Below are 21422 nucleotides of genomic sequence, written 5' to 3' on the forward strand. Positions count from 1 at the left end.
GGAAGGGAAGCCATGTGAAATTCGTCCGCTGCTGGCCAAACGTGAGTTTTCACAACCTGAAATGATTCTTGAACCCATGGCTGGCTACATGATAACATCTGCCAGTGTTTTCAACCATGGTGTTGTGCCATGTAAAGCTTTCATGCTGCTAGCAAAAAAAGACCTTCATTTAAAAAACGACCTTCAACCCTTAAAAACATAGAATAATATCTGTACATGATAGAGCTGTACATCTACCTATATGTATGTGTGCTTTATAAAACAGAAATAAACATTTGGTCTTCCACTTACATGAGTGATTAGAGATGGAAGTTTATTAAACATTGACAATGTGCCAGGTACTTTGCCAACTTTTCTTCCTGTTCCACCCTTACAACCCTGGGAGGTTGAGACTGGTACCGCTACCATCTCTTAAATTAAGGAAATGAGGCTCTGAGAGTTTAAACCCCTTGCATTCCGACATAAAGATAGCAAGTGGCAAGTCTAATGCTCTGCTTCCTCCTGCTGCATTTGCTTTGCCTCTTCAAGTTCCAACAGACACTTTTGTTACCCTTCCCAGTCACATCTGTAAGAGAAGATACATGGCTCTTTCTGGTAGAGTAGACGTATGATTCATGCTAAGACATTTCCAGAACAGAGAAGAGCTCTTGATAAGTACAGAAACAACAGAGGTCTCACTCGTATTTAGGCATTTCCAGCAGATATAGGACAAGAGTATGATCTCATCATTAATTCATGTCTCATGCATGTGGAATGGATGTCCTTCGGAATCACATTTAAGGAAATTTAAAGGTACTTAAGTTGCATTCCAAGCACACAAACTATAGGACACCTGTTTCCCACCTTCTTTCTTTTTTTTGTACGGGGGATCAAACTCAGGAGCTTGCACTTGCCAGGCAGGTGCAGAGCCACTCAGCTAAATCCCCTGCCCTGTCCCACCGTTTTTGCCCACAATTTCCTTCTGTATTCCTCAGACAACAGTCTCAATGGAGACTGTATTGCCACTGTCTTCCTGGCGCCTGGGCTGCATCTCATCTTTGAAAGCCCTGGTGAGGACTACTTTTAAGGACTCCTTGAACCGCTTTTTCTTGCTGCTGCCCACAAAGAAGTAAATAAAAGGGTTGGCACTGCTGTTAAGCGTGGAGAAGAGCAGAGAGATGTTATGCAGGGTCCCGAATGTGGACCAGTACTCATAGTACAGCAGGTAGAGGAGCCTCATGGGCATGGCAAAGATGAGGAAGATGATGATGGTGACTGTGATGACGATGTACAGCTTTGAGGAGTGGGCAGTCCATGTGTTCTTTCGGATCTTCACCACCAAGATAGTGCTGGACACCAGCATGAGGGGGGTAAAGACCAGGAAGCTGAGGACAGCTATGAAGAGGATGACTGCCCGGCAGTCACTCCGAGAATGGCTGTCTTCCTCACTGTCAATGCACATGATGTACTCCATGGTGGTCACCAGGCAGGAAAGGGCCCACAGGAGGGCACAGACAAATGCTGACTGGTGCTTGGGGCGGTGGCATCGGTACCAGATGGGGTAGAGGACGGACAGGCACCTCTCTACACTAATGGCTGTCAGCAGGTAGAGGCCTGTGTTGTAGCCAAACAGAAAGGTCACCGACAGAGTGACCATTGTGTAATAATGGCCAGAAGAGAGTTCATAATCTAAAGCATAGTCAATAGACAGAATAAAGATACAGAAGAGTAATGAGATGTCAGCAATAGACAAGTGGGTAATGTAGACAGTGAAGGGGTTTCTTCTCATCCGGAAGCAGAGGAACCACAGCAGAATCCCATTTTCCACAAAGCCCAGTGGGGAGATGCTCATAATGACCCAGTGCACGACCGGGATGTGTGGCGCTGCATTCCCGACTGAGGAATTCCTGCTGGTCGAGGCATTCTGGGACTCCCGGTCCACAAACGCTGTGCCGTTTGACTCATCCATTCAGCGACCTTGGGCTGGCACTCTTCCGGTGGTTTTCTGTAAATAGTCAAACCAACAAGCATAACCGTGAAAACTGGTAAATGGACATAAAAGGGAGTATTTTTTAGCTGTGGATCATAAAGTTCAAGTTATTTTTTACGGATTTAATAGGTCATACAATTATCTTTCCCTTAGAAATAAAATTAGACCTTCCACCAAGAAGGGCATTGATTTTGTGACACTTTTTAGGTCCCCAGTAGCTTTTCATTCTGTAGTATTATTTCCTTTTGGCTCAGCTCCAAAAATGATACAGCAAAGTACGAGGACCAGGATCCTTCGTATCCATTTCCAGTTCTGCCCAAGCTTTCCCAGTCTTGTTTTGAAAATTCCTTTCATCTTCTGGGCCCTGATTTCCTTGTCTAACAGACCAGGTAAGGAAGATGGCTGCATTAAAATTCAATGACAAAACACGTGTTTGGGAAAATTTGTCATCATTTGTAAAAGAGTACTATGTGCTAAGGTAAATAAGAGGCATGCCTAGAAAAATATTTCACCTGGGCTAGCCTTGAACTCCTGGGTTAAAGAAGTCCTCCTGTCTCAGCCTCCCAAGCAGCCAGAGCTACAGTTACACACCATCACACTCAACTTGTGCTGATATTTTTAAAAGTGTGAATGGTGAACAGTTTATTTGTTCTCTGCATCTGCAATCATGCGGGGCACCTACTCAGATTCTATATACCATGCAAAGCAGCACTCTGTGACCAAGAGTGAGCCTTGACAGGATGCACTTAAGCCCCATGTTGCACAAGCTGCAGCATGCCTAAAAATGATTGACAGGCACTACACAGCACAAACCCAAAACCACCCAGAATGCTGCAGATTGGAAGCTGCAAGGCAAATGCTATCAGAAGCATTCTTTAAACCGGGCATGGTGGCACACTCCTGTAATCCCAGCACTTGGGAGGCTGAGGCAGGAGGATGGCTGTGAGTTCAAGACCAACCTGAGCGACATAGTGAGTTCCAGGTCAGTCGCAACTACACAGTGAGACTCTGTCTCAAAAACCCAAAAAACAAACAAACAAAAAAAGAAGCATTCTTTACTTTTCCACTTCTAACTGATACACACACAGCCACCAATTGCCTACTATAAAGAAACATCATATATACATCATAACCCACACTGCATCACTGGAGAAAAGGAAAAGGGGCAGTGAGCAGAGACCATTTCCTTTGTTCCAACTCTAACTTTCTGTCCTTGGTTTTTATATGGATCACATTCATTGTGGGGAATTGGTACATACTAACTTTTTATTTGTTCTTTTCTTTTTTAGCCTTTAATTCTTTGTCTTTGCACACCAGAACTCCTATATGTGCAAACTAATTACCTTTAAGAAGTTCATAAAAATATATTAGATACTTATATTTATAAAATATAGATGTAGTAGCTGGGCATGGTGGTGCACACCTATAATCCCAGCACTCGGGAGGCTAAGGCAGGAGGATCGCTGTGAGTTCAAGACCAGCCTGGGCTACATAGTGAGTTCCAGGGCAGTCTCAACTACATAGTGAGACCCTGTCTCAAAAAAACAACAAAAAATACATAATGGCTGTATTATATTCATATATACAAATATATTTACTTGCACACATTATTGACATACTATATTTATATAAATATTTCTAGATATCTGCCTTCTCCTCACAAGCTCACCTGAAGTAGAATAGCAGATCACTTGCTATTTTGTGGCACCTGAATGTACTGGATGACATTAGACATCCCTCACATTGAGTCATCAGAACTCCAGGAAGCACAGGGTTTTAATCTCAGCACAGCTATGCGTGGATCCTGGACTACAGATGGATCTTCTGGTTGTTGAAAAGGGTGATTATCTCCTCATTGCATGATCCAGGTGTCAGGAGATATCTGTCTGTACTGTCCTGATAATGCCTCTCCACTAGTACTTCCCTCTGCCACTCTGACAGGACACAGGAAACTGCTTCCCATGGGATAGGGTCTCCTTTCATTAATTAGAGAACACAGACACCAGTAACCCCAGGAACCAGAGCAAAGACCAAGATTCACAATGCTACACCAGAGTCTGCTATAGATACCAGGTATTGGTACAAGTTTGTTGATAAATCAGCCATGCTTTCCAAATTCACCCATCCAACATTTATTTAGCACTAGGCTTATTCTGGGCACCAGGACAGAGCAGCGTATGAAAAGACCAAGTGCCAGCTTCTTGGAGTTTAAATTCTAGTAAGGAAGCAACTAATAGCAAACAAACACTGGCAAAAAAAAAAATCTGTGCAGAACGCAATAACTGCTATAGGGGAAAATAAAGCAGAGCTGAAAAGACAGAGGGTGGTGGGGACATGGGGTATCTATTTTACATGGTGTGATGGGAACAATCTCATTGATAAGGTTACATCTGGGCAAAGACTTGAAGTAAGGGGGCAACAGCACTCCAGGCCGTGGGAACAGCAAGTTTAATCAGGAAGGAACAGAATCAGACACACATGCAGACAGGTTGCTGGGGCCATATCCAACAGGGCTTGTTGGCTGTTCTAAGGATTCTGCCCTTACTCTCCGTGAGAAGGGAAACTAAGCCACCAGAAAGTTCTGAGAGAAAGGGTGATATGAATGACATGACAGGGCTCACCATAGCCTTTATATTCCGATTAGACTAGAGAGGCACACCACCTGGGAAGAGGGAAGCCAGGCGGGGGCTTCTACATTAGTCCAGCCAGAGAGACGTCAGTGATTTGGACCCGGGTGGGGCCTGGGTGCAATTTGATCTGCTGAGGAATGAGGTACATGCCAAGGGAGAACAAGAGAGAGAAATGTTTAAACATTTGCTGAACGGAGCTGGTACAGAGGAGCAGTAGGATGAGGCATTTGGAGTTTGGGAGCCTGTAAGATAGCCAGGAGGGACTTCCTGTGGTGTGTCAGGAGCTGGGAGAACAGACATAGGCTGTGGGTGTTGTATGCACACGTGAAACTTAAAATCACAAGGCCAGATAAATTACCAAAAAATAAGGGTAATTTAAAAGGGGAAGAAGCCTTGGGGCATTGCAAAACCTAGAGATTGGAGAGATGAGAAGCAGCCAACTGAAAGTGTCCATATGTTCCACTGAAAGTTCAAGTGAGATAAGAAGTAGACTCGCGGATGGGGACTGGGTCATTAGTGACCTCAGTCAGACAGCCTCCTGGGTTGTGGGTTGAGGGGAATCTGATACTGATAGGAATCACCAGTAGAAAGGAAATAATCAGAGATTCAGGAACGCGGGTGTTGAGAGCCTTGACTAGCAGTATCATCAGTTCCTGTGAGTAGCTGGGATTGCAGGGTCAGAAGGGGCTCTTCTGAATACACAGACTTTTTTTCAGCAAAGCAAAGAGCAAGGCCACCAGCTAAGAGTGAGGGAGTGTTGAGGGGCTTAAAGAGAGAGGGTGGCAGAATGGAGCAACAGAAAGCAGTAGGAAATATGCCAAAGCAGTAGGAAATATGCAAGGAGTGGGATCACCAGGCAAACCTTGAAGCCCGCGCAGGCCAGTGCTCAGGCGGCAACTCAGCCAGTCTGTGCTTTGCTCCAGGTGTGGCTCAGTTGTCCAGTTGCCAGGTGGAAGAGGAGGAGTAGAGTCGGAGTTAGCCAGGGCTGGGGTTTTCCCAGGCTCCTGCAACACAGGGTGGGGCTTCAGGAATGGAAGTGCGTGGAAGGCAATGGCTATGGTGGTGCTCCATGGAATACTAGGGGAAAAGAGAAGAGTGACAGCAAGAGAAGGGTGACAGACAGTGAACAGGAGGTGGGGCTATGCACGGCAGCCCTGGTGCTGTCAGGGGCTTGTTGAAGTCCGTGTGCTGAAGGTTTTGAAGGGGAAATAGGAGGAGAGGCTCGAGAGTGGACTCTTAAAACAGAGACTGGGTGGTGGAGTTCTGGGATTATTGTATGGTTATTTGTACAGATGACCGTGCATGTGAGTGACTTGGGGTGGGTGGGTGGGAGCAAGGTCACTGGGGCTGAACCACAGGACCTGGAACCAGGACACTGGAAGAGTTATCAGCAGTGACCTTGAAGTCACCGAGAAATAGTATTGCAGGACAGGAATGTCATGTGCAAAAATGGCTAACGCTGTGAAGGACTTTACAGCACAAAGCAGGAGTCCATGGGCCCTGACAGTGAGTGAGCGGCGTGTGCATCAGCACTGGGCATTCCTATGCCGTGGCATCTGTGAGACAGAGACAAGTGGTTGGGGAAGGAGGGCCTGATCGTCACCATCCACTGGAAATGGAAACACGTGTGCAATCAAAGTTTTCTAGTAACTATGCTAAAAAAGCAAAATATGAAATTAATATTCATAATCTATTTTATTTAACCAAATGAGTTAAAAAATATTCCATCACGTAACCAATGTGAAAAACATTGTCAAGGTATTGTGTGTCCTTTTTTTAAAGATCTGTTAATTTACTGGTACACTTTAGGTATACAGTATGATGACCTTCATCATAGGGAATTTGTACCTGTACATGGAATATCTTGGTTCTTATTTTTCCCCATTCTCCTGCCCTCCCTCTAACCCCTCCACCCCTCCCTATTTATAAAGAATTTGTTTCCATTTTTTCCTTTTCTCATATTTTTCCCTTTTCCTTCTTTCCTTTCCCCTCTCCTTCCCACTTCTCCTTCTCCTTTGGACCTTTTCTTCTTATTTCACATTATCTACTATACATTTTGATCTGCATTTACACTTTCAGTTTCTCACACATTGTCTCCCACACCCAGTGTGTGTTTTAATGCAACTCACTCCAGATGAGCCACTTTTCATGTAACTCATAGCTACTGTGATGGACAACACAGGTTGGAGCCATCACAAAACTGAAACCTTTTAATAGCAAATGTAAATCAAAGACTAGAGATGTAAGACCAAGAATTCTTAAGAAAACTGACAAGATCATGTAAAGGTACAAGATCCCAATAATGAATGTAACTGTACTGTATACATAAAATGTACCAATAAACTCAATAAAAAAATAGAAAAAACTCAATAGAAAAAAAAAAAGAAAACTGACAAGAGCATTTTAGTCTGTGTCAGTTACTTTTCTCTCTCATTGCTGAGACAAAATACCTGACACCCAGAGTTAGAGGTGAAAGGGTTTATTTGGTTTATAGCTCACAGAGGTTTCAGTGTATACTAGGCTCACTCCACAGCAGGGTAGAGAGGGGCAACAATTCATGGCAGCGAAACACAGAAAAAGCAGAAACCTTAATAGCATCTTCCTGCCCCTTTTATTCCATCCAGACCACCAGGATTAGGGCAGTGCCAAACCAATCATGTGTAATGGCTTAGTAATCACATGCCATTAATCCCAGCATCACACATTCCAGATTCAACCACTTTTGGAAAAAAAAAAGCCCCACCTCATCTGCATGAGGCTTTGTGGGGACATCTAGACCACAAGAGCATTCAGATCTGGGCTTCTCGATGCATGCCAGAGGGTGCACCTTTTCTGTCTGCCTCCCTTCCAGCACCCACTCCTGAATTCTACATCCACAGCCTACTACCTGCTCTCTGCCACTCAGGCTCTGAAGCTCCCTGTTCTACACTGTCCTTTTACAGTGGTACCTTGATTCATGATCTTAATTCTTTCTTCCATTCTGGTCATAAACTGAATTAGTCACAAACCAATCAAACCAAATCAAATTCAGTGATTAGATTCAATGTTGACCTTTGTTAACCTTACAGGGAAATTTGATTTGGTTTGCAACCAGAATTGTAGAAAGAATAAATTCTCAAATCAAGGTACCACTGTATAACACTAGCTTCTATTTTCAATAAACTATTCTGCCCTTCCTCAAAAGTTTCTAAATAAAATCGTGAAAGTCAGTTGAGGAAGCTGTCTGAACATTTAAGGTCAAGTTGTAACACTTTCAAAATCAAACCAACCCAACCAGGGACTTCTGGGAAGATGGCAGAGCAGTGAGCAGCAGAGAAAGAGACTCTCTGAGATTTAGTGTCCTGACATTGAAATATATAGCAGCACAAAGAGGACAAGCAGGAGGAAAGCAGTTCCCTGGGACACAGAAAGGATCTGAGGCAAGAATTAAAGTCTATAGGGAGAATGAAGAGAGAGACTTTAACGAAGAGGATGAAGGTACCAAGCAGCGCTCTCTCCCAAAGCCGAGACTCTCCACAAGGGAATGGCAGGCTGGACCTGCAGACACACAGTGACTACTGACAACCCCAGAGGCCTCCACAAAGAAACACACCAGTGGAATGGAGCAGAGGATGCACTGGATAGCAGCAGCTGGTGAGTTATCTGGGTTCAGACCTCACCCAGGAGAGAGTGATTGGCTGGTAGCCATCTTGGAGAGGGGCCAGTTGAGCTCGGAACTCAGAACAACTGATGCTAGACACCATCTAGTAGTTCTCAGTGCCTCAGTACAGGTGCTGAGTTCAAGTCAGGAGGAGGTCAAGGAGCAAAATTCAAGCCAGTAGGAGACATAGACTGTTGGAGGCTCAAGGAGTCTGGTTCCAGCCTCATAGCCAGAAACCAGCCTGAACTTCAAAGGAACTAAAGGGGCAGGCTGGCTGGCATTATCCACTACCCCACCCTGAAGCTGCAATTAGCTTGCGGGGATTAGTCAGTCCGGCTCTGGGCTGTTTGCCCCCACTTCCTGAGAGTGACAGCACTTTGAATTGGACAAACTTAATTGATATATCCTACAAAACTATCCTTCAAAATTAATTGAGAAATAAGATACATCCATGACAAAGAGCCCCTGAAGAAATTCATGACCAACAAACCAGCACTCCAAAGTATTCTGAAGACATTCTAAGAAGAGATGAGGATTACAACTCCATGAACCCAAACAGAATGAAACCACCAGGCAAAGCAAGAAATTAAACAGAAAAGGAAAGAAGGAAGCCAACAGCAGGAAAATAACATGACAGAGGTAAGACAATACATATCAGTTATAACTATCAATGGTAATGGTCTCAATTCACCAATCAAAAGAAACAGAATGGCAGCATGGATCAACAAGTAAGATCCAACAATATGCTGTGTACAACAAACACATTTAATTGAAAAAAATTCATAGACTGAAAGTCAAGGGATAGAAAACAATATTAATATGACAGGAACCTGGAAAAAAGCAGGGGTAGCTATTCTATTTGCACACAAGTGGATTTTAAGCCAGGACTGATTAAGAGAGACAAAGAAGGTCACTACATCCTGGTAAAGGGAACAATCCAAGAGGAAGATATAACAGTCATAAATATATATGCACCTAATAGCACCCCAACTATACAACTATACAAAACAAATATTAATGAACTTGAAAAATCAAATAATCAAAAATACAATTGTAACGGGGACCTCATACCCCACTGTCACAAATAGATCAACTAGACAAAAAAAATCAAAAATCAATTATTAGAATTGAACCAAAATTTTGAATAAATGGACTTAGTAGATGTCTACAGAGTGATCCACCCCAACATTAGAATACATATTCTTCTCAGTGGCACATGGGATTTTCTCCAAAATAGACCATATATTAGCTCATAGAACATGCTTAAGTAAATACAAAGGAATTGAAATAATATCATACATATTATCAGATCATAGTGCAATGAAATTGGAAAACAATTGCAAAAGAAATCACAAGAACTTCATAAACACATGGAAATTAAATGACATCCTGCTGAATAACCAATGGGTCACAGATGAAATTAAAGAAGAAATCAGACAATTTCTACAATTAAACAATAATGACAATACAACATACCAGAACTTATGGGATGCAATGAAAGCACTCCTTTGAGAAAAATTTATAGTGGTGAATTCCCATATCAGGAAAACAGAGCAAACTCAAATAAACAACCTAATGTTGAGTCTCAAGCTTTACAAAAAGAAGAGCAAGTCAAGCCCAAAACTCGTATGATGGAAGAAATTATAAAAATCAGAGCAGAAATTGACACAATGTATACTAAGAAAACAATACAAATAATCAATGAATAGAAGAATTGGTTCTTTGAAAGTTTAAACAAAATTGACAAACCATTAGCCAACCTTATCAAAAAAAGAAAAAAAGAAAAGACTCAACTCTATTCAATTAAGAATGAGAAGGGTTAAATTAGAACAGATCCTACAGAGATACAGAAGATCATCAATACCTACTTCAAGAACCTCTATTCTAATAAGATGGAAAATATAGAAGAAGTGAACAGATTCCTAGATACATATGAATTACTAAAACTGGATCAAGAAGGTATAGAAATAATAAATAAACCAATATCAGCCAATGAAATTAAATATTTAATTTAAAAACTATCAACAAAGAAAATCCATGGCCCTGATGGATTCACTGCTGAATTCTACAAGAAATTTAGAGCAGACCTAATGTCATTACTTCTCAAACTTTAATGAAATTAAAAGGGAAATAATACTCTCAAATTTATTCCTGGAAGTAAGCATTACCCTGATACCAAAACCAGAGAAGGATTCAACCAACAAAGAGAATTACAGGACAATCTCCCTAATGAACATAGATGGAAAAGTCCTCAATAAAATACTGGCAAACAGAATGCAGCAAATCATCAAGATTATGCACCATGACTAAGTTGGATTCATCCCAGGGATGCAGGGATGGTTTAATATCTGCAAATCAATAAATATTATACACCATATTAAGAGAGCCAAAGACAAAAAATATATAATCCCCTCAATTGATGCAGAAAACGCATTTGACAAGGTTCAACACCCTTTCGTGATAAATACCCTACAGAAGATTGCTATAGATGGTCTTTATCTCAATCTGATTGAAAAAACCACCTATGACAAACCAACAGCCAGCATCATACTAAATGGACAAAAGCTGAAAGCTTTCACTATAAAATCAGGAACAAGACAAGGATGTTCACTGTCACCACCCTTGTTCAATAGAGTTCAATATACCAGGAAATTAGAGAAGAGAAAGAAATAACAGGAATAAGGATAGAAAAGGAAGAAGTTAAATTATCATTATTTGCAGATGATGTGATACTCTATATGGAAGACCTCAAAAACTCCACCAAAAGACTTTTAGATTTGCTAACCAAATCCAGTACCACAGCTGGATACAAATTCAATACTCAAAAGTCAATAGCCCTCCTGCAAATGAATAACAGACTCATGGAGAGCGAAATTAGAGAAACAATCCCTTTCACAATAGCATCCAAAAAAAGAAATACTTAGAAATCAATCTAATGAAAGAAATAAAAGACTTCTACATTGAAAATTACAGTATTGTGAAAAAGGAGATTGAAGAGGATATCAGAAAATGGAAAGATATGCCTTGTTCTTGGATAGGAAGAACTAATATAGTGAAAATGGCCATACTTCCAAAATTTTCATAGAGACTTAATGCAAACCCTATTGAAATCCCAACAGTATATTTCACAGAACTAAAGAAAACAATTCAAAAATTCATTGGAACAAGAATAGCAAAACCAATTCTAGGCAACAGAGACATGGCAGTGGGTATCACAATCCCCAACATGAAACTACACTACAAAGCCAGTGACAAAAACAGCATGGTGGGGCTGGGGATTTAGCTCAGTGGTGCCACTACCTGCCTTGCAAGCATAAGGTCCCAAGTTCGATACCCTGGTACCAAAAAAACAAACAAACAAACAAACAAAAACAAAAAACACAGCACGGCACTGACAAAGAAACAGGCCTGAGATCAGTGGAACAGATTAGAAGATGCAGAAACAACTCCAGACATACGCAACTACCTCATCTTTGACAAAGGAGCCAACCATCCTCATTGGAGGAAAGATAGCCTCTTTAATAAATGGTATTAGAAAAACTGGATTTCAACCTGCCAAAGATTAAAACTAGATCTGTATCTTTCACCATGCACTAAATTAAAATCCAAGTGGATTAAAGATATAAATATTTGGGCCAGGGATTTAGTTCAGTGGTTCCACCACCTGCCTCATAAGCACAAGGTCCTGAGTTAGATCCCCAGTACCAAAAAAATTAAAATTAAAAGAAAATAAATATTAAAACAAAAACACTAAACTTGCTAGAAGATAAGTTAGGTAGAATTCTTGAAGACATTGGCATAGGAAAAGACTTTATGAACAAATCCTCAGTAGCACAGAAACTAGCACAAATAATCAATAATTGGGATCTCATCTTTTTAAAATCTTCTGCACTGCAAGAGAAACCACTAACAGAGCTAAGAGACAGCCTACAATGTGGGAAAAAAATTTTACCAGCTATTCCTCAGACAAAGGTCTACTATCTAGAATATATAAAGAACTAAAAAAAGACCCCCCAAATATAAAGACCCAATTCAAAAATCGGCACCTGAAATGAACAGGCATTTCTCAGACAAAGAAGCAAACGCAGCAAATAAACATAAAAAAATGTTCAATATAACTAGTCATTTGAGACATGCAAATGAAAACAATACTGAGATTCCATCTCACCCCACAAAGAATAGCTGCTATCAAGAAATCAACCAATAACAAATGCTGGCAGGGTTGTAGGGAGATAGGAACCCTTCTTCACTGGAGGTGGAGTGCAGACTGTGCAACCACTGTGGAAATCAATACAGAGTTACCTCAAACAACTAGGATTAGAAGTCCCATTTGACCCGTCTGCTGGGTATCCCTCTGCTAGGTATCTTCCCAAAAGAATTAAAAGACTCATACTGCAGTGATATATGCTCACCCATGTACATAGCAGCACAGTTTATAATAGCTAAAATTTGGAGACAGCCAAATTGCCCATCAACTAGTGACTGGATAAAGGTGGGGTTTTTTTTTAATATAAAAAGGAGTACTACTCAGCCATAAAGAATAAGAAATTAGAGATATTTATAGATAAGTGGATGCACATTGAGGCCATACACAAGTGAAATTAATAAATCACACATTTGTAAATACTGAATAGTTTCTCTGGTGTGAAAAACTGAAAATGTTAATAAGGGTCAAAATGAGTAATTGATATTGTGCAATAGGAAGAAAGGGTCTAAAAGAGTAGAGTAAATGGGAGGGGTAGGGGAAAGGTAAAAAAGGGAAATGAAAAAATATGTGAAAAGGAAAAACATGGAAACAATGTCTTTGTAAACAGGGAAGGGTGGAGGGGGTGAAGGGAGGGCTGGGGAATGGGGAAAAGTAAGAACCAAGATAAGTCATATAAAGGTACAAGATCCCCATGATGAGTGTATGTACAACTGTATTGTATACTTAAAATGTACTGATAAACTTAACAAAGATTTCTTTAAAAGAAAAGAAAACATCGTGGGTAGAAGCATGGAAATAGCGGGTGCAGAATGCCACCGGTAGAGCTACTGGTGGGGGATATCCGGTTCTTGGATGGAGGCGCCGCGGAAATGGGTGGGCAGACGGAGTGTGACAGGCTGCTTATGCGGCTTCTTATAATGCTGGGCTTCTTCTGCAGACTACGTGTCCCTAACTCTGCTGCTTTAAATCTTTCCAGGGATAATGTATTGAAACTCAAATTTCAGGAGGCCACTGTTTCCAAAACCCTAGGATGAGGCCCAAGAGGATGAATTTTCATAACACAGCGGGTTCTAATGCAGGTGGGCCACAGTTTTAAAGGTTTCTGTGGCTGAGGACATGATCTGAATTGTGTTGAAGAAAGGATACCCTGGTGGAAGTCTGAAAACTTGGGGGAAGGAGCCGCAGGTGGAGCCAGGAAGCTGTAGAGAGGGTGGAAATAGCCGTGGCATGTGCTCTACCACTGAGCTACTCCTCCAGCCCCTAAATCTTTTAATAAGATCTTCATAGACATAGGAGGATAGAAATGCATAAGAAATCTTTAAGACATTATCTGTCACTATGCATACATATGTCTGGGTGTAAATTTCAAATGTAGAAGCCATCTAAGACCAAAACTAAAACCATATACTTCCTTTCTTGTTCCCAGGTCTCTGCCTAGACTTGGGATGAATCCCCTGCTCTCCTTCCCTATACCGTCTTCTTCCAGCTTTCCCAGCTTTTCATACTGCCTCCGACCTTTTCGAAAGCCCACGTCACACGCTCTGGTGTTATTCACCCATCACCTCCATAACCATGACCTTCCTCCTTGTAGCAGAGTTAAAATTATACCTCCCTCACTATTAGGGACTAACTTGTGTCCCCCTCCAAAATTCATATGAAGCCCTAATTCTTAATGTATTTGGTAATAGGCCATTAAAGAAGTAGTTCAGGTTAAACCATGTTCTCAGGGAGGGCTCTAATTCAGTAGAATTTGTATCCTTATAAGAAGCTCTCTCACCATAAATAAAGAAAAGGCTATAGAGAACTGAGGGAGAAAGTGAGTGTCCTCACCAGACCAGCCCCAATGGCATCTTGATCGTGCACTTCTAGCCTCCAGAACTGTGAGAAAATTTCTGTTGTGTAAGCCACTGTGTTATGCATCTCTAGCAGACAGATACACTCTCTCCACAGCAAATCCCCTGAGGACAAGACTGCCTTATTCATATCTGAATGTCTGACATTTGCGAAAGTCCATCATAATTGTTTTAAAAGAAAACACTCTGTTTCCCCATGAGAGAAAATACTTCCTTAATTCCGGGTCATCACAGTAAATCAAAACTTTTCTAATAAAATATAACTCATGAATCACATATTTAGGTAGATTCTGATCATGATGTGATTGAAATGAAAATTTTAAAGTCTATTAAAATTAATCCACATTAAAAACAAACCATAAGCCAGGTGTGGTGGTGCATGCCTGTAATCCCAGAACTTGGGAGGCTGAGGCAGGAGGATCGCTGTGAGTTCGAGACTAGCCTGGGCTACCTAGTGAGTATAGTATTATAGTATTTTTTTAAATTTTCCTTCCTTTTTATTTATTTATTTATTTTGGTACCAGGGATTGAACTCAGGACTTTGCACTTGTGAGGCAGGTGGCAGAACCACTGAGCTAAATCCACAGCCCTTTCCTTCTTTTAAAAAAATTAATGTTTTTCTAGGTGGTAGCACACACCTGGAATCCCAGCCCTCAAGAAAGATGATGCAGGAAGATTACTGGGAGTTCAAGGCCAGCCTGAACAATAAACCCTGTCTCAAAAAACCGCCTTTTATATATAATAGTGTATTTTAAACATTGTCCCTATTTCAATGTAAGATAAATTATATGAAAGCACTTGGTACTTTGCTTAGCACAAATAGTTGCTTGATAAACATTTTTTCTGCAGAACAAATTAGAAAGCCAGACTGGCTGCCCTGATGGATCATATACTCACTGCTAAGGGAGATAGTATAGAGTATGAACTAATGTTTTGTTCATAGCAGAACGGCTTGTCCTGCTACATTTTTTTTCCTCATTGAGTTTATTGGTACATTTTAGGTATACAGTACAGTTACATTCATCATTGGGATCTTGTACCTTTACATGACAGGTCTTGGTTCTCATTTTTTCCCCTTGTCCGCACCCTCCCTTCACCCCCACATCCCCTCCCCATTTACAAACACTTTATTTCCATTTTTTCATTTTCTCATATATTTTTCTTTTCCTTTATTACCTTTCCCCTACCCTTCCCACTTTCCTATACCTTTAGCCCTTTTCTTCCTAGTTCACATTGTCAATTATCTCATTAGGATCTTATGCACTATTATAGTTTTTCACACCAGAGAAACTATTCAGTATTTACACATGTGTGACTTATTTATTTCACTTAGGAGTATATCTTCAATATGTATCCATTTTCCTATGAATGAATCTAATTTCTCATTCTTTATGTCTGAGTAGTATTCCATTTTATAGAAAAACCACATCTTCTTTATCCAATTTCCAACTGATGGGCAAATAGGCTGTATCCATGTTTTAGCTATTACAAACTGTGCCACTATAAACATAGGTGCACATATATCACTGTGATATAAATCTTTTAATTCTTTTGGAAAAATACCCAGAAGAGGGATGGCTGGGTCAAATGGAACCTCTAGTCCCAGCTCTTTGAGGTATCTCCATATCAATTTCCACAGTGGTTACACCAGTCTGCACTCCCACCAACAATGGATAAGGGTTCCTTTCTCCCCACAATTCTGCCAACATTTGTTATTGTGTAATTTCTTGACAGCAGCTGACAAGATCTTACACCAAGATTAAATTCTTGTTTTCTCTTTTCGGAGACAGGGTTTCACTATGTAATACAGGCTGGCCTTGAACCCATGAAAATCCTCCTGCCTCAGCCTGAATTCTGGGATTGCAGGCATGTGCCATCACACCCAGCTACACTAAAATTAATTTTTTTTTCCTGGTACCGGCGATCAAACTCAGGACCTTGTACTTTCGAGGCAGGTGCCATGCCACTGAGCTAAATCCCCAGCTCACTAAAATTAATTCTTAAAATCTGTTATTTTATTTTGGTTTTATTAGCCTCAAACTCACTATGTAGCCCAAGCTGGCCTCGAACTCAGTGATCCTCCTGCCTCAGTCTCCCAAGAGCTAGGATTATAGGTGTGTGCTAAAATTTGCTACTTTAGAAGTCCCAGCTGGTCTTATAGTCCAGCGCTACAAGGACTGTGTACAAACCCACAAGGCTGATTAAGAACACAGTCGCATGTCAGGTGGCCTCTTCCTCATACCTTATACCCACACCTGGTAGTGGGACTGCTGGATCCCGGTTCTGTAGGTGCCAATAAAAGGGTCACCAGTTCCCAAAGTGAGAGGAAGTTTGTTTGTTTGTTTGTTTTACCCTGCATAGTCAGTCTTAACTACATAGTGAGACTCTGTCTCGAAAAACCAACCAACCAACCAAACAAACCATAATCTTCTAATTGCTTTGTTATAGTGAACAAATCTCTAAAAATCACATTCCCAGTCTTACTCAAACACGCTGAGTATCATTCTCTCCAGTGAAATAGCAGATGGCAAGAAGGGCCTGGAACCCAGCTGGCCCTGCATGCTCATCACCTTGGTTGTCTCATGGATTATTTAGCCTTGTTAGTGGATGGCGGGGATATTTGAGGGTTGGGAGGGAAGGCTAATTGCTGCTAGCTGACAAAACAGTCTAGCTCAGAAGAATTTATTCTTGGCTCAGTGATCCTCCCCCAACAGTCAACAAAGATCACACAGTTGAGCCCTTGGACAGCACCAAGGATGAGGGAACATATGTGTACTACAAAATGAATCATTATAGTGTCTTCTTGTGTCCATGTAGACCCAGTTCTATGGGAGTCTTCTGTCCAGTCATGCAAATCATTGTGTTTGTGTGTGTGTGTGTGTGTGTGTTGCATTTGTAGGGATGCCTGTTTACCTCATGCTGATGGTCTAATGTGCAATGACAGCTCATCTAACATTCTCTGCAGTCCCTGCCATGGTCAGAACGCAATAATGAGAAGCTCAGTTGGCAACAGAATACAAAAGAGTGGAAGAGGTAGTGGCATCATAGGAAGGCCTGGCAGCATCACAGAAACATCTTCCCTTCCTCTCCTCCTTCTCATGGAAGCATTTCCTTGGGAGAAAGAAGTATGTTGGGGCATCACAATATCGTGGCTAGGGCTGCAGAGTCCAAAGCATCCTCCTGAATCTTAGCTCTAGCACCTTACCATCAGGTTGAGAGGCTGATTAGGGAGGTATTGTTCCCCTCAATCTGTAGGAAAGAAGGCTAAGGATTAATAATCAGCCCACCTTAGAGCCACTACAAAACACAGCCACACAGGCTCTATAATCTGTGTATCAGGTGCTCCCTGGTTCACAGGGAAGCTAGTGTCTGGAATCCCACCTGGACCCTGATCAGAAGGATGGATGGCTGGGTTTCCTGACTTCAAAGCAAAAACTGAGCCAATCTCCTACTCACAAGCAACATCTGGAGAGCACCGGTCTAACCAAGTTCCCCATCACAGATAATACACAGAGAAGTGAATATCTACAAGTAATGAAAAAGCCCTCAGCCCAAAAGCTCCTGGTCTAACCCCTGATCTCTGCCCCTCAACCACTCTCTGGGGCCTAACATTGTTTTGGGACCTTACCTTGCATAGCCTCTCTGTTTGTTTTCCAGTCTTGTCTTCTCTGCTCCTTCCTATTTGAGGAATTGAAGCCAACATCACCCCTAATGTTGTAGGGATTTTTTTTCTGATGACTGGTTTAACTTCTAATTGTGCCTTTGCCAGTGGTAGGACCAGGGCCCCCATCTGTTCTCTCTCTTTAAAGTCCATTGTAAATTGAAGTGGCCTGCAGGGGCTGATCTAACAGTTCCTGCTGGTACAGAAGGGCTCTTCCATTGCAAAAATGTCATCTCACTGGAACTCGGTAGTCTGTTTAATCTTAACATGAAATGAGGGTATTTTAAATTTTTACTGTCCCCTTTCTAATTATAAAACAATGTGTGCATTGCAGGAAATTTGGAAAATTCACACACATAATTATTGTTCAGAACTGACCTGGTTTAACATCTGAGATACTCCCTTTTAGTATTTTTTTCAGTGTCAGACACTTTTTAAAAAAACAGGATCAATTTTATATGCTTTTGTATCCTACTCTTTTTCTACTTGATATATCACACTGCAACATTTTCCCCTGTCATTATGTACTCAAAAAACATGACCTTATTAGCACTATTTGAATGTACCATATTTCATTTTTCATCACCTGGCCTTGGACATACCAGTTGCTTCTGTTTTTTATAATCATTTTAAAATTAAAGCACTGTGCAGTAGTCCTTTCTTATCACCCTGAAACTTCTGATAGTACTGAACCCTATCTGTGGTTCTATTTTTTCCTACATGTACACGCCTATAACAAATTTTAACATTTACACTAGTCATGAAAGAGATTAACAACAGATAATATTCAGTTGAACAAACTGTATACTCTGATAAAATTTAATAATACTACGTGAAATAAATCAGACATAAACAAATATCACATGGTTTCTCTTATGAGAAATCAAAATATAAATAAAAAGAGCAAAATAAAAGATAGATAATAGGAAACAGGAAGGCAAATCTTTTGCCAATGAGAAGGAATCAAGAGATGGAGGGAGGGGCAAGAATGGGATAGAAAGGGGGAGTAAAAAGAATTAAGGTGTGTTTTATACACAAACCAGCTCCCTGTGATGAACACGACCGTTATGTATTACAAACATTGTACTACTAAAAAAAAAAAATCTTTGAATTTTTTTATTTCTGGAATTTTGCAATTAATATAACTAATCAAATTATAATAATATATTCAATTATTATAACTAGCAAATCATAATAATATATTATAATAAAATTTATTCAAAACTTTTGAAGTTTTTATTTCTGGTATTTTTCACTTAATATTTTTAGTTGACTCTGGGTTACTGAAATAGCATAAGGGAAATCTAAGATATAGGGAACTACTGTAATGAAGTTTTGGAGATATAAATCTCTAATTATTTCTCTAGGACATATTTCTAAAAGTACAACTGCTGAATGGAAGGGTATAAATACTTTTCAAGGCTTAGATGTATATTAACAAATTACCTTCCAAAATAAGTGTACCAATTATACTAATATCAACAATATATGAATGCTTTCTTTCACACCATCTATACATCTTCTTTTCCCACAACAGCTCCATTTTTTATAATTCCCAACTTTGAAAAGCAATAAAATTATGTTCCTTTAATTTGCATTTATTTAATTGTTAATGAGGTTGGACAATTCTTTCATGTTAAAGATCACTTATATTCTTTGATGGATTATTTTTTTCATGCTCTTTATTTCATTTCCTGAGTTGCAAGAATTATTTGTGAATTAACACTTTGTCATATATGTGTATATTACAAATTTTTTCCCACAGAAAATGGAATGTTTTATAGAAGACACGAAAGGATGCAGCTTGGAGTTTTCTTAAAAACACTTCCTTGCTCTTAAATCTGATCATCTATCAATCATTGAGACTGAGAGCTTGAAGGAACTGTGTAATAGCACAGACAGGTACTTGCATTACAGGTAAGGAAATAGGAAATTAACTTGCATCTAGTCCAAGAATTGATAGGTTAGGAGCAAAGGCAGCTCCAGGGCCCAGACACCAGGCTGTCACTACTTCTATGCCCACTCACCAGCTCCTTGTCAATAATCCATTTACATACAGAAGTTCCTCATTTAACAATGAGTTACTGTCCCACATGAGGTCATTAAATGTATTGTTCGCTAAATGAAGACTTGTATAATACGTACATTATAATATTCAGAACAAAGAAATGGTCCAAGAAAACTCCAACTTGATGATGCTTTTTTTTTGCATAACTCTTACATGCAGTACTGTAATATATAAACTACATTAAACTATAGTACTGAAATGCACAGAACAATCAGTAAAATATTACAGCACTGTATAAACAAGGTATACTGTACAAAAAAAATTGAAGCTCGATAAACAAGTTGTACAGAACTGTACAAAAAAAAAGAGACAGGACATAAGTCCAAGCGGCAGGTCACAATTCCAAAGAGCAGGTAGTAAGTATAGCACTGGTTAAACAGGGAGGTTATTAAACAATAAATATCTGTAATAAGGTTCACATACCCATTCATGTAGATGGTAGAACTTTGGGGATATTTAGTAATGGCTTTTATGTTTATTACTAGGACAAAATACCTGATATACACAACGTAAAGAAGAAAATATTTATTTTGGCACATGGTTTCAGATGCTTCAATCAATGGTTGGCTAGCTCTAAAACAGCATGCAAAAGGTACAAGATCCCAATAATGAATGTAACTGTACTGTATACCTAAAATGTACCAATAAACTCAATGAGGAATAAATAAATAAAACAGCAGGCAAGGAAATCTGCTCACTTCATGGCACCCAGGAAGCAGACAGAGCAGGAAAAAAGCCAGAGCAGCAGGGGCCAGGAACAAGATTTAGTCCCCAAGGTTGTTCCTCCATAACACACCTAGAAGTGGCTTTACTAGTCTCTCAGACATCTCAAGCCAATCAAGATTAACTATCACAATGTCACCAGAAGAATCTGTCATAGTCAACTTGATGATCTTTATTAAAAGCCTCAGAGGATAGATTTATGAAACAACAAACCTTACTACAGGAAGGATCTACCCAATCCCAAACCCACAACAACAACTACAACAAAATAAATGAGGAGGTGTTGTTTTCAGAAATCCCGCTTCTGAATCAAGATGTGTAATGCATATATCAACTTCCCACAAGAAATATAAACATTAGGTACTACACGCATGTACTAATAAACTGAAAAAAGAAAGAAAAGAAAAAAAAAGAAATCCTGTTTCTCTTTCCACTTTCTTCCATTAAATGAATGACTCATAGTCATCGCTACTCTGGATTGAGGACAGCACAATTCACTTCGTAGGCAATGATACTTGATATCAAGGAGGAGATTTAGGCATGTCTTTTCATCAGAACAAATAGACACGAGCCAGGTCATTCAACAGCATAGCATTTTTACCCAAGTCCTCCAAAGAGCATATGGTACGCTCTCTCTCTCTCTCTCTCTCTCTCTCTCTCTCTGTCTCTCT

General features: G+C 40.2%; 1 protein-coding gene across 4 annotated transcripts in view; it reads right to left on the bottom strand.

Annotated features, from left to right (window-relative positions):
- Nucleotides 1-364: 364 nt before the first annotated feature.
- The window catches only part of Mas1 (MAS1 proto-oncogene, G protein-coupled receptor), a 26957-nt gene continuing 5899 nt past the window's right edge, over nt 365-21422 (bottom strand). For 3 of the 4 annotated variants that reach the window (XM_010631052.2, XM_010631051.2, XM_010631050.2), the window contains exon 2: nt 365-1984. In XM_010631052.2, the coding sequence (XP_010629354.1) occupies nt 971-1948 (978 nt within the window). In that variant the 5' untranslated portion in view covers nt 1949-1984 and the 3' untranslated portion in view covers nt 365-970. Of the gene's footprint in view, nt 1985-3638; nt 3708-21422 lie in introns of those variants that run through there. The other variant, XM_010631053.2, reaches the window with a different exon arrangement.

The sequence above is a fragment of the Fukomys damarensis genome, unplaced genomic scaffold (genome assembly GCF_012274545.1).
Source record: "Fukomys damarensis isolate Sample0158 unplaced genomic scaffold, DMR_v1.0_HiC HiC_scaffold_14, whole genome shotgun sequence".
Lineage (NCBI taxonomy): Eukaryota > Metazoa > Chordata > Mammalia > Rodentia > Bathyergidae > Fukomys > Fukomys damarensis.